Source organism: Trichoplax adhaerens, genomic scaffold, assembly GCF_000150275.1.
Source record: "Trichoplax adhaerens TRIADscaffold_3 genomic scaffold, whole genome shotgun sequence".
Lineage (NCBI taxonomy): Eukaryota > Metazoa > Placozoa > Uniplacotomia > Trichoplacea > Trichoplacidae > Trichoplax > Trichoplax adhaerens.
Window position 1 is genome coordinate 7,009,707 of NW_002060945.1, and position 15,044 is coordinate 7,024,750.

The 15,044-nt window shown below is 32.8% G+C and overlaps 2 protein-coding genes across 2 annotated transcripts; one reads left to right on the top strand and one right to left on the bottom strand.

Moving 5' to 3' along the window:
* Nucleotides 1–2,892: 2,892 nt before the first annotated feature.
* On the top strand, nt 2,893–4,663 carry TRIADDRAFT_6171 (uncharacterized protein; the record flags this gene model as incomplete). The annotated part of the gene is made up of 5 exons (XM_002110565.1): nt 2,893–3,003; nt 3,621–3,827; nt 4,173–4,275; nt 4,364–4,449; nt 4,538–4,663. Coding segments are annotated over 5 exons (633 nt in total), but the record flags the coding sequence as incomplete, so codon positions are not given.
* A 1,612-nt stretch (nt 4,664–6,275) lies between these two features.
* Nucleotides 6,276–9,607, bottom strand: TRIADDRAFT_54778 (uncharacterized protein; the record flags this gene model as incomplete). The annotated part of the gene is made up of 10 exons (XM_002111093.1): nt 6,276–6,311; nt 6,391–6,534; nt 6,741–6,828; nt 7,147–7,240; nt 7,368–7,449; nt 7,537–7,598; nt 7,717–7,834; nt 7,997–8,064; nt 8,202–8,256; nt 9,554–9,607. 10 exons carry the CDS (start codon nt 9,605–9,607, stop codon nt 6,276–6,278), a joined length of 801 nt encoding a protein of 266 aa, XP_002111129.1.
* Between the last annotated feature and the right edge of the window lie 5,437 nt (nt 9,608–15,044).

A 15,044-nucleotide genomic window follows, 5' to 3' on the forward strand; every position in this document is an offset into this window, starting at 1 on the left:
ATCTTAATAGGTCTCGATCGTTTAAATAAATTTTGGATACAATATGAACCTATTGAGTAGGCTATAAGGAATTGGGAAAGATTGGTGCAAGGTTAAAATTAAAAAGCAACATAACGGTAAATAATATTTAAGATGGAGAACTATAATTAATGGAATTAATTAGGCAAAAGTAATATTAGCTGTGTCTAGCAAGGAATAACTCTTTGACCATGATAGAGCTGCTACTTATTGATTTAGACAACGTAGTCAAAAGCAAGATGACTATTATTTTTACTTTACAGAAGATAGTTCTACCATTGCTAAAATTATTAACTACATCCATGAATAAATTAATAGGCCTTTGTTAATAATACCCTCCATGATATGCAATATAGGAATTTCTACTTGATTTTACTCTTTACTTATTTTCTTTCACAAGAATTTAAAGTGGTGTATACTTAATAAAGATTGTTTTGTATGATATTTCTATTAGTGACGATTATTTGGAAAATGCTTTATACGAGTATTGAGAGAATAGCATCGTTACCCAAGGTGTAGTATTCATTTTCAGACTGGACAATTTTTATTCAAATTTATTTCTAGTCGGTGTTTTTATTATTTAGTTTACGAACCTGGATTTTTTTCTTCTTTAAATTCTTGAAAATTGAAGCATTGCCAAAGCGAATAGCAATTCCTTTACTGTTATAGCCTATCTCGATGTGATTGAATAATTTTGTTCCGAATTTCAGTATTGATTAGATAAGTAGTAATAGTAATATTTTCACCACTTAACCGTTCAAACTGTAGCAGGAGTATTTATTTCGTTGAATTGGATGAATTAGTTCTCAAATTTTAGAATAATAATAGTAGTATAAGATATTTTAGGCAGAACAGTTAAAGAGTTATGATGGGAATAGAGCAGAATAGAAGAGAGATAAATTTGAGTAGACTGCGAGTACAACAAAGTAATTGTGAAAGTTTAAAAAAAAGAAGAATACAATACTGGGTATATTGTTGTGTATTAAATCATCTTTCGATATAAAATTTATTGGTCCGGTATTGATTCTATTATCATGCGTAGTTTATATAGGCCCAGTATTAACTTGATTGCTTTCTAATAACGCAACTCTACAGTACCTTACTTTGGGTTCCTTCAGACTACCCCCTGGTACTCTACTGAAATCCACTTGCAAGAGTACCGATTAATTTTCAATTTTTGATGGCAACTGTGGATTTTTTCTGCTATCGTTATTGATTAAATGATAAATCCTTTTGACTACCCAATGCATTAAATAGTACAGTAGAGCACAGTTGCTATAGAGACCCAGAGTACGAATCTATGCCAAGGTACTGTAGTTGATGTACTGTGGAACTGCAATTGTTCTGAATACGGCATCCCCAAAAGACCTTGAGGATTTTAGGGCAATTTTGAGGTCTTCGCCTTTTTTCTGAGAGTAAATACCGGTAGATTCTCTCTTATCGGGTCTTTACACTAAGCTACTCACAAATTTATATCACTATACATACTTATATAGTAATAGACTTATTATTACTAGAGTGATATTGATTTCGGGTGATTTCAGTCTGATACTGTACAGTGCTGTAGAGTACGCGTATATCCTCTGTAGTCATTATGACCGGCTTAATTATTGTGCCGTGGTGGATGTTAGATATAGGATTTGGGATAGATTTTATGAGGAGGAGATCACTTATGCAAGGACAGATATTAATATAGTCTTTAAGAGCTCCAGAAGATGGACTAAACTTATCTGATACTATAGATTCCCAGTATACTGTATATAGTATGAACTATATATATGAACTATATACAATGGAGCAGTTCACTGAGCTCTCTGCTATGGAGTGGTTAGAATATATCACTAGTCAATTGGCGACTGCTTTGCTAGCCGTTTTAAAGACTATTTTTCTTTTTTAACTTTAGTCCCCACGCATTTGTATGGTTTCACAAACAGTTTAATTTATACCATATAATTAGTGTCGATTTTACTGGTCTCGACCGCACTATATACTACTATGATACCTGAAGCAACGAGACAGTCATACAGCAGATTTTTCCTCAATTTTGCGGTACTAGCTCATATATAAAGAATATGTCAGCTTAACAAATTCAGAGATAAGTTTATCCATTAACAGAAAAATAATTATAATTAGCTTAGAGACGTCAAGAGGGTAATAATTGTTATAATACGTTAGGTATACACGTATACCAGACTAGAAAAAGAAAAGTAGACAGACTTGCAGCAGAAAAATAATATAATTAATTAATTCATTAATAAGGATATAGTATATACAGTGAGTCGGTACCATGTCAAATCGTCATTTCACGAAGTTGCTAAAATTTAAGAAAATTATCTAAATTTGTAAACTATATGCTTGCCTGACTCTAAATGAAACATGCTCGTAAATTTAGTAACAGATAGTCCCTAATTCCCGTAATTACAGTATACGCATATTTGAATACAGTAGTTACGAGTATATGCCTATAATACAGTATGATTGTTAAGGGACAACCATGAAGTGTGTTAACGATGGTAGGAGGATAAGGAATAGGTTTATTTGGAGATCGACAAGAAGTAGATAGGTAGAAGGTTTACGGAGATGTAGGAAAAGTTTGCCGCAACCTGAAGGAAACAGAATAATTTATCCTTGTTATTACATTGCCTCTACGGGTATATTGTAACTATAATATTAAACATACACTGTATGACGATCAGTATATAATAAGGTGTTGATACATACTGTACGTCCATCCCGTACGCCTGAAACTTGGCCTGCATGACATGACCAAGGACTACTGAAAGAGAGAGAGATGGACATTACTGTAAAGCACCAAGGATAGGAGACTGCAAGATCAGCCCTACTGCTAGACAGGGAAGCTTGCAAATGGCAACGAACTTGCTGTCAAATATTCATCGAGGTTTATCTCAGCCCTATACAGATACACAACTTATTGGTGGAGACTATTTTTACTATCACTATGGTTGCGATGGTGTTCATGATCAGGTCATTTTTAATTCAGAAATTTTCCTACTTCATGCTCATGCTTCTTCTGTCGATGTACAAGTAATATAGCACAACTTGACAGCATGCAAACGAAATGTTTTGATATACAGTACAGTAGGCTGCTATCTTGCAGGCCTATGACAATCGTATTTTAAGAAACCACCTACTGTACTAGATAGAACATGACTCCAGTTTTCATGGATAGAATTACCTTTCTATTATACTTTAGGCAACTTGTGATTAATTAATACAGAAAAAGTTCGAATAAATACAGAGATAAAGTGATTTAACTGATGGTAACAACTCCCAAGATTGGATTTACATTACTTACATGTACTGTACTGTAATTCGGATGCACGAAAAGATACCTGGTGATAGGATAGTGTGAAATACTGTATAGACATAGAGATTTATGGACGCAACTCTACGATATTTTTACACTTGTATATTCTATTGGTTTAATATCAGTAGACAGGTATCATAATAATTAATGTAAAGAAAATTTCCAACTTACCATTAATTAATCATTATACACGTACTAGTAACTAAATTGTCCTATCATGCTTAAGATCCCGGTAAGAAATGCTATACACCTATCTTTTGTATCTTATTCAAAGGGTTGGGGCTGTGGATACCGAAGCTTGCAGACAATTGCATCTTATATTGTCCATAATAAGAAGTCATTAGTATCATCCATAATACCAACCATTCGTCATATCCAACAAACGTTAGTCGATATGAATGATAAACCGAGTACATTTGTTGATAGCAAAGAGTGGATTGGGTCGTTTGAGATTTGCTTGTGTCTCGAAGAATTATACGGTGTAGGTATTATGTATCTACGAAATTCTTACTACGTATAGCTTGGCTATTACCTTCCTACTATGTATAATAACATTTTAACCCTTAGTATCGGTCATATACTTTATCTACTAATTTCATTTTCTAACTCTGATAAATGTAAATATGCTATACAGTGATTGATGTCTTTCAGTCACGATTTACTAATAATTCGTATATGTTATAAATTTGTAAATGATGGTTGTTTGTAGATTGAGCCACTACAATTGAATTTACTATAGTGTCGGTATGCAGTTCGTTATTAGGTGATGAATTAAATGAGAACATCAGGTAATAAATATTGTTGCTACAATAATTTGATCGTACAGATTTATAGCAAAATCATACATGTAAACGACGGGAATGATCTAGAAAAAAATGTAGCAATGATTCACGACCATTTTGTTCAAGTGGGTACGCCAATTATGATGGGTAAGTTAGGATCTTTAAACTAGCTACGACCGCAAATTTGAAGAATTGTGTTTTCGATTTATTAATACATCCAACTACTGTACTTTAGGTGGAAATATTGACAGTGCCGCAAAGACAATAATCGGAATTTCTGCTGATAGCAAAGATGTCAAAAATTCTAAGCTTTTAGTCGTTGTAAGATGTATTTTTTGACGCTATCAGAATATTATGCTAATAATTATGGTTACTTTTTATTTTAATCTTGTGATCATGTCCTTCATAGGATCCTCATTTTAATGGCAAAGCTGAAATAGAAATACTACAACGAGAGGGCTGGGTATCCTGGCGTTCTATCGATTCTTTTGTTTTTGAATCGTTTTATAATTTCTGCTTGCCACAATGTAAACTAGTAGCTAACAAGTGATACGTTACAACCCTAAAGTAACTGCTAGCTAATGTAAAATAAAATAATTAGCAATAAGAAAAAGATAATTCTAACAGTTAACTTCATCGTTTAGAGACTCTAATTTAACTATTACAGTCTAAAATTTCGAATAGTTAACATCTTACTTTCAATATTCATTGCGAATCTATTTGTTTGCTATAAAATTGAATTTCTATTGTGTATACTTTAAAGTATAATGTATAGTATAGAATTAAGAATGAATGACTACTAGACTCTAATTACATGGTTTCTGAAATAATTTCAAGGATGTAATCTCAGATTTTTATCTCTACATTATTCTTCAAATATCTATCTACATGGTTGGAAACTTTACTGGCTTACACATTTGCTGAAATAAACATTAGTAATTTATTTTATTTATTTAAAAAGATACGTTTATTCTAAAAACTGAAACGTTTATTGGTTTCTATTGAAAGAGCGGAATATCAAAATTTTAAAAGACAACCACGACTAATGATCCCTAGGGCTAGAGGCAACTATGTAAACCCAAATCTTGTACTCACCATGTATATCAATATACTCGTATAATGCTATTGTCATTTTAATCTAAAACGAACAATTATTATTACTGTTTACTATGTAAAAATATCGCCTTAGTAATGTTGTATAAGGATTAAAAGTTGGATCTTACGTAAAGTCAGCCAAAATTCTTTATATCAAAAGCAAACAGTGGTTTACTTAAAAGTCGATCGCTCTTACGGTTATAACTGAGATAGTATTCCGTAACCACACATATCCATGTTACGGCCATTCCTAAGAATGATTTTGTCCTTAAGATTAAAGTGATTTGAAAAGAGCGTAATAGCACCTGATCTAAACACAATAGAAAGCAATCTCTATTTTCAGACCTTTTTATACTAGTTTTTATCGTACTGATAAATCTGTAATCTGACTACTGTTATTAAAGATAAATTCCTGGGTAATATACAGAAGTACTAGTAATAGCTGTAAAACAAGATTATAATGATTTTGTATATTGCTAAATATGTAATCAAGCTTCAATTATTAATTAATCCGAATTAAATATCAAGTAAAATATTATTATTAATTTCCAAAATAAAATCTGAAATTGTTTAAAAATAGCTTTATTATTAAATTACCAGGATCATATAAACAAGTGCTGAAATTAGATTAAATAAAATTTGATATAATCAGTACAACGGTGCATAAACGTAACGTTCGTAAGATTACATAGATTGTCTAAATACTTGAAGAATTTGAAAATATTGAAATCATATTTTTACAAAATTAATGAAGTCAACCCGTATTGCACAAGAGAAGGTGCCACCAAACTGAAGTTAGTATGTTATACGTTCTTCAGTATTCACAGAAATTTTTAAATCTCATTCAAGGCTAGCACACCATTTTAAGGCTTTCATCCTAGTTACTTTTCCGTCTTTTCGTATAGTAGTGCTACATTGTCGATTTATAACAACCGCTATCAAGATAAATATTTACTTAATACACAGTTTGTAACTATAGATAATATGCGATTAATAAACGTAGAAGACCTAGCTCTAGCGTTAATCGAAATCGTAAAATAGTATTCGTGGTACTAATCATCAGCAACTGGCATTGTCACCGTCAAAACCTAAATAAATACCAGTAATCAATAAAAAGGCAAAAAACATTAATTTATCGCCTTATAGTTGAATTAAAGCTTAAATTACCTTCGTTTTCCGATGAAATTGAGCGCCTGTCTCTGCAGAGTTAACTTTGAATGGTAAGTTTGTATTCAAGAAGTAAACATTTGGATGAGCCAGGAGTATTAATTTATCACCACCAACGTCTAAATCGACTGTCTTAGCACTTTTCTAGGGAGTAACATTGATCAAAAAAGAACAGGTTTATAACATTAAAGGCATACGCAAAGTTCTAGAATGACAGCACTATTAAAGAGAAAATGTACCGTATGTGCCTCTAACCAACACAAGTTGCATTAAAGGTATTGTACGCTGATTGAAGTATCAAAACTAACAACATTATCAAAGAACGTTAACGTTTCAATAAAACTACGTACAACTTTAGGTAAATCGATCTGCGCGACTAAAAAGTCAGGCCTTCCTTCAGGCGGTTCCCTAATTATTTGCAGGCTTGGTTCTTCACCTCTGTATAGTATTAGATTATGAATACTTTAACAGCTTCTAATATCGATGCATTAGCACGTAAATTAATTTTAATTTGAATTACACAAGAGTCTATTCACAACTACCGCTTTTCCTCAATTTCGGTCACAAGTGTCTTTCCTTGCATATCATTAGTTGTATCGCTGCTAATATCTCTTCTGGAGTGAAAATAAAAACGCAATTTTCATAAACATCTTTTAATTTAATTTAACCGACTCTTGATCTTAGAATTAGAGATTTATGTAATAAGTGCGTATCTTATAGTGCATGATTCAGCAAAAAGTGCAATAAACTACTTACGTTTCCATTTCCATAATTAAGGGTTTACTTTTCGTACGAATAGTCTGTTCGGCCATTTTGCCAAAGAATTTTCGATTTTTTAATACTATCGTATCTGTATATTACAAAAATGTTAGTACAATAGTTACAAGCAGTATCAAAGAATAGAAATGGAATTTGCGAACCTCTTGAAAAGGTCACATCATGGTAAGTGTAAAAGAAATAGAGTGAAAACTACAAACCTCTTGAAAATGTCATATCATACTTATTCTCAAGTCCATCAAACACAAGAGTTAAGAAAAACAAATCAAAAGCTTGGCTCCTCTATGAATAAATTTCATTTTTTAAATTTAGAAAATTCGCTTCCAATTATTACTTATAATTAAAATATAAATATCTAGTGATTCATACCTGTGTCTTGTCATAAAATTGTTTGTTAATAACCACATCAAATACTGTGCAACCTTTACCGCCTATATATTTACCGAATAATTATACGTAAACAAGGCAATACTAAAATATTAAGAGAACTATTGACAAACCACGTATGAATCTTTTAGTAAAAAAGAACTTTAGCTTGTATAAATTAACCTTTATCCAATTCCGCATGGGGCACCCCTAAACTCATAGGGACCCTAAATTTGGTAGGATCTTCCGATTGTACAATTTTTTCCAGCTCATCTTCGCTAATATCACGCGGCGCCGGAATCTAACAAGTCAAGTAATAATTCTGCAGCTGTCAGCACCAAGTTTATTTGATTAGCAAATATAGCTACTCCAAGATTTCAGAGTTGTAATGAATGTTATTGTGTGACGTGACAATATATAATGTAATCTATATATTTGATTCGTTATCAAACCGTTGTCATACCTGATCAGACGTACAAATATTAATGAATACTTTCTCATCCGTGGAGGTTCGTGTTTTAATACAATGGCCTAAATTAAAGAAAATTTAAATCAGTTACTTAGCCCAAATATAAACAAGCCTATAGAATTATCACTAGGATAATAGAGTCAGGTTGACAACAGTAATAAATTAATAGCAAAAATGAACTCGATAAAAATGATGTAACCTGGCTTAGGCAAAAGGGATTTCCTTTCAGGATCATGAGGTTCAGGTTGTTTATCCTAAAAGTAAATTAATTAAGTAGAAGTTTATATCAGCATACAGATCTATATCCTGCGAATGAATGAAATTCTTCGTATCTGAAAAGAGAATAGAGTACAGAAGAACGTTGGGTTACAATTATATTGTGATTGACAGAAAATACGAGTCGTAATAATAAACCAAGTAATAACTTTAATAATATTATCGACCGAGCTATATTTTTAAAAATAGTTCAATAAAGAAGAATTTTTAGAATTTTTAAAGAGTAACTAATTTCCAATATAATCAGTCATTGGAGTGGCTTAAATCATTACAGAACTAAGAAGACTGGCGTCAATTTATATACGATTATGATATTATATAAAATCTATACAACAGAAATTGACTTTTAGTGCTTTCAATTGGTCCTACTATTACATCCTTTTATTATGAGGATGCCATTGTTGCCTATTACAGTAATCTAGTATGCAAAATGGGAGAAAATAGTATTTATGATTTCGACTATACGGCTTATCAATAAAGTAATTACTGTACAGTGCTATAGATAAATATATACACGTTTAGAATGCCAACATACAGGGTAAAATAAATACGGTCGTATGCCATAGAACATCTTTTGGCATTTTCTAGAAATGATTTTGATTAAAGAATTGCAGCGAATAAGGTATTAATGACGAGTGATACTCTAATCCAAAGATTAATAGGATGAGATTTGGAGCACCTCTTCTGTAGTTGCATGCGGTCTTGCAGATCGAATTTCGTATCTTGGTACAAGAATGTCGAAGAGTAAACTTACCCATTACGCAGGGGTATCTGGTCTATGGATAATGCTATACTAAGTAATGATATTGCTGATACTCAAAATGTGACAGACTTAAGATGGAGGTCTAAAGTAATCATTCATTCAGTGATTGAATACAGGTCTGTAAAGTGTTGTCGATGGAATCAATCAGACTTGGACACGGCAGTGTTGAACAGTTTACAGATATATACAGTACTGTTAGATTAAAGGTACCTTACCCATAGATAATAGTAATTTATTACTTTACAGATACTCCAATTAACAGATTTAAGGGTAGCATGCAGAGTAATCATTCAGTCATTATTAAATATAGTACAGGTAGAATCCTAAAAGTTAGTTTAATAAACCTGGATACAACGTAAAGTTAATGTGGAAGAATACTCGTATAATTTCCTTTTCGATACTTGATGCTATCCATAATAAGTAATACTTTAATCAAAGCATTTAGGTTACTATTACTAACACTAATGATATTAATATGATATTCAATAGCTGAGCACGTTAAGAAAACATACATTCGAGCTTAACAACTGCCTAAGAAATTCTTCTTCGGTTACTGAAGGATCCATCTTGAGCTGATGGCAGAGTTTTCCCACATACTCTCAGTCTGATGCCAGCAGGAATTGACAGCTCGAGATGGTTGCCGTAGTAATCTCTACAGTACCGTATTACTATTTACTGTGCCGTTCTGTACTGTAGAGTTAATACTAACACCTGTATTGGAAGTTCGTACTACAGCACGTACAGTGCACAGTACTGTAGTACAAAATACTGTACCGTACTGTACCGTACAGTGTACAGTGCACAGTATGTACTGTACGGTACTGCTGTTTAGTACTGTAGCTCATGATACTGTAATACCAAGTTCCGGTAAAGTAATGTACAGTATAGAAAATAGTTTTGGCCAACGAAAATGCAACGGAATGGATTGAACACCTGAAATCCTACTTATCCTAGTCTAACAGCTATTAAAATATGGCACATCCTTTTTATTATCCTGTAATATCGTTTTCACAGTAATTTTAGTCCACAGAGGAATCCAGTACTATAAAAGCTTTTTATTACAAGGTTCTAAAGAATAGTACAGCAATAATTAATTACTCACAAGAATCTAGTCTAAAGTAATCTGAGCTCAATTAGATATCAAATCTTTTTCCTCCTTTACGCTCAGATTTGTACACCTTATATACTTTTCTCTGAATCTATTTAAGGCAATAACATCGTCTACAATCAGACATGAATCATCACTACATTTTACAGTATTAATCAAACTGCTTACAATATTATTACTTTACCATCAATGTCCAACACCGTAAGGTATTGGGCATCTTTACAATCTTAGTATTTCAAGTCGTATAACGTCCTGTACCATAATTAGTTAACAGCTATATTAGTGAATAACACTTTCTAATATAGTAGTTACCAGTCACCTAAATCTAGCAGCACAAGAATATCTATTTTTAGAAACTTAACTATTCTAAATATAGTACACAACACAATCAAATATAGCTATCGCTACAAGCAAATATAGGGTGCATCACTACATATCCATACGTCAATTTTAACGACGGAATTTTGTAATTGAACTCTTTCTCTATTCATTGATATAAAATTTATTAAAGAAACAAAAACGATTGCGATATACTACGCTAGTTATCGTCATAAGCGCTGAAAGACTATCCGCAGCCAACTAGCCAACGAATCTCTGACAGGTCTATGTGCATTAGGCCGTTCATAATAACCCCGATTACTCAGATACTTATTTACGCTGAGTATCTGACTAATCGGGGTTATTATGAACGGGCCTAATGTGTATTCATGGTTATAGATAGGCACAAACAATCATCATAATCATCATAGGGCTTGTAAAATGGTTATGTGAATCTGTGTCACGGAATAGAAGACCTAGACCGCAGTAGCGGCTGAATGTGTTCGCTTTTTAGTCAAATTTATAGTCAGAGCAAAGATTCAGACGGTATCTTCCGCTTTGAAGTTATTTCCGTTTGAAATATTATCATTTTAACGCTAGAGCTGTACTACGTTGATTTTTGGCTAATACGGTAGCATCATAACTAGATCTGATATGCGAACTTTTGTGTACGAGTATATGCTTTAAGTAGAACCACAGCGTACAATATGAAATGCTACTGATGTCGACATATAAGGAATTCGAAACCACTTCACATCATTGACCTTCTTGTAAACATGAACTATTGTAGATATAGTTAATTCCGACACTAGAATTAAGTTAATATTTACTTTAAAGTATTGCGCTTTCAATGATCTTTATACCTGATAATAAACCAGACTAGGAACACGGTGATAACTGCTAATGATCGCCGATTTTCATCGACGAATTATTACATACATACACTTACAGCATATTGATCTACTTGTTACGTCATATATGTAGAAGCATTATATATGATGCGTTGGTTTAAAGTATTTCATCAAAATACAGCTTAATGCCATAAAAAATTCCTCAACTTTGGCTATTGGATTTGTGACAGATTTTCTAGTTGCGGTATTCTATAATCGCTAGTTAATTAAATTAATTTATATCATAGTTACGGCAACAACAATTGTACATTTCTACGCCAAGGTAAATACACATTAAAAAAAATAGAATTACCGTATGATATTCAGGATAGAGGCCAAGAATACATATGCTGTATCTTGAAAGAATGATTGCAGTCTAGTAACATTATAGCGTTAAATAGCCCACATTCATAATTTCACTATCACAACGTAAATTCATTCGCAATAGCTTTGCTTACTTTGCTATTTTACAATCAGGGAAGTAGAGATATAATACAGCAAAGAATAAATAAAAGACTTAATAATCACTGCTATTGATTTAATCCTAAGAAAATTTTCGACTGTATTGAAATTCCTCTTATAAACCACTCATACTATGCTCTAAATAATATTTTATATTTAAATTTTAACATAATGGGCTGAACTGCGTTTACATTTTGACCTATGACTGATTCATACTGTATCTTCATCGAAAGAATCTATCTTAAATATAATTTGCTAATTGCTATTCTGTAGACTTTACAGTATGAACTTTCGGTTGATTGCTCGTTTTTGATCACAATCCGATAACAGCCATCGAACAAGCTACTTAACAGTCATAGTAAAATATCCTTTCTTTACGGTTACATCATATTTATTATCGTCACATAAACACAATAAATATACGTATACACGCATATATACACTTGAAGCAATGACTACTTCACACTGTTATTCTGGATAAATAGGCTATCCTGGACATGAGAGCTGTCTAGTTAGCCTCGATATGGTAAACTTTTGAAAAGGACTACGGTCGTTCATACGATCTTATTTCGTACTCAAATTGCGGTCTCAAGTACAGCGCTGTATAAATTGCACTTGAAAAACGATTTCATACTAAACTGCGTTATTTTGCGTAGTATAATACCGACCATATTTTTTTTTTCTCCGTTCCACTTCATTTTCACCGCAGTGTTATCAACTCATCGTTTCCATTATGTCAAACTTTCAACGTTAAAGACGACGTGGGCATATTAATCAATTGAGTCACTCATTGTTATGACAGATTGATCACTTAAGATACGCTAGAATTAAATAGTCGGATGTACCGCAGTACTGATTGGAGTGGCATTTAGTCTCTAGGTAGGATGTTGCTAGATTTGAATGAATTATTAGCAGAGATGAAGTGATGATAGAATATCTTCTGTTTCAGACCTTATTGTTACTCTACATCTTAGCAGGCTTGTTACATAAAGAAATTTATCTGGTACGTCAATAACAGTGGTATTCAACATTTTGAGAGATGATGCTCAACAATCTGTTGTTGTCCATGTACAAGATGGATAAAATCTTTTATACCTTGCATACGGTATAATATTGAAAAAATCTGCTGTCTTTATGTATCAGTAACTGGATAACTAAGTTAGTAAATTGATTTTTACGAAGCTTGATACGTATACTGTACTTATAGTCTTATGCAATACCGCAGTGGTCAGTAATTTCAAACTAATTTGATGTCTTCAACACCTTTCTTCTTGCACGATTTGCCGGGCCATATTTTTGCAGCTGTAGATGTACAGTAGATCTCCGTAACGGAGCATTGTATTTTACTTACTATAAATATTGACTTGCATCGTCGCCGATAGCCATACTTATTATATGACTAGACCTGGTAATACGACAGGATCATCACAGCACTGATTAATTTGCAGATTAATCAGTTGCAGATTAATCAGTGCAGGACTCTAGTGGGCGTCATATTTTGTTCCGAGATTGTAGGAGAAACTTTACTGTTGATAGATAATTTCTGAGAATTCCTATACAAGCCTATTACATCATATTTGATCCGGAGAGTGAACGCAAATCTACTACTACACTATACAGCACAGCACATTAGTATGATAATACCCAAAGCATCGTTCTACCGTATGGTATGCGTTTGTCAAAGATCTTTTAATTTTTAATCGTGATGGATTATATAATTATCATAGCCTATAATTCATTTATGGGCAATGGACAGTGCTTCAAAATGAAAGTTACAGCCCATGAAAATGAGTTGGTGGATTTTATATTTTACTACACTAGTATTAGTATTCATATAGGGATTCCAACTGGCGTAATTGGATTTTGATCTTTGTCTCCAACTGCCAATAAATTAAAATAACTCATGGAGAATAAACAGTAACGTTTATTCTATCGCCACTGCTAAATATTGTGCAGTGTCAATGAAGGAGAACTTGGTCAAAGATGCCATGCTCAACGTACGTTGTTGTATGCAAAGACGTTAGATTACAAGTTCGATTCTTTCAGGTTATTGTTTTAGTCATTCATACTAGTATACATCATCAATTTTCTAAACCAGCGATCGATCGGGTTAGTGGTCGATTCTCTTTTCAATAGTACTATTACTCAAGCCTGTAGAAGGTAAATTAGAGCTCAGTACGGAATTGTTTAGAGCTCTCGTTAAGAAAAAATCTTACCACATTAGGGATTTCGTAATTTATGATCGAGCTCACATATAATAGTCCAAGTTAAGCAGAGCTGCGTTTTTCTCGCTTCTTTATTTGACCAAATTTATCAGTAGCAATAGAACAGACGGAGCACAGAAGGAATGTGTCATTCTGCACCTGGCCATCATGGTGCATAATATCTAGCCACAATCAGACCATCTAAATTATAGTAAAATTCGTCATTTATGTACAATTAGTTACAGAATGATCCTATAATCACAATAATCTTAAGCTAATTTGAGGCAGCACTACAGTATATTGTGCAAGTATATATTGAATACTCAGATGTCCTATTTGAGCTAATATTATTAATATATCATCATTACGATGCACATAGTGTTATTAATGGATTAATTTAAAAAATACAGACACAGGCATTAGCACTATTTTATACTATGATACTAATATACTAATGGCTAATAAGGCTACGGAGGCATCGAAAAGTGGTTGAATACCGTACGAAGAAGTCATTAGTCACTATCATTAACTATTTGCGTACTTCACAACGTAGAGTGGTGAGAAAAGTTTTCAAGGAGTATATTGAGAGTAACGACTACGCACGATACAAGATCATTAATTAGTTAAAAAATACAGTTGACAAGTATTACTGCTACATTACACTAATATACTGTCGGTTAATAAGGCTAAAAGTGGTTGAATATGGAGTCATTAATTATTTACGCAGTTCTCAGCGTAGAGTAGTGAAAAAGCTCTTGAGGAGGGATATCAAGAGTAAACCACTACACGCGGCAAGCAAAGCGGCCGATCAAAAGATTTTCCATACAGTAGACTGAGAGATAGACAGTGGATCAAGAAGCATAATTCAATTTTCTATTGTAGTGTTATCTATGCTATACTATCATGATACTGATTAGCGCTTGTTTAGTACAATATTCTAATTGTCTCGGAGTAGAATAGATATGGTAACACTATTGTTATTTGATTGTCATCTTATCCAACATTAAATTAATCTCCTCCT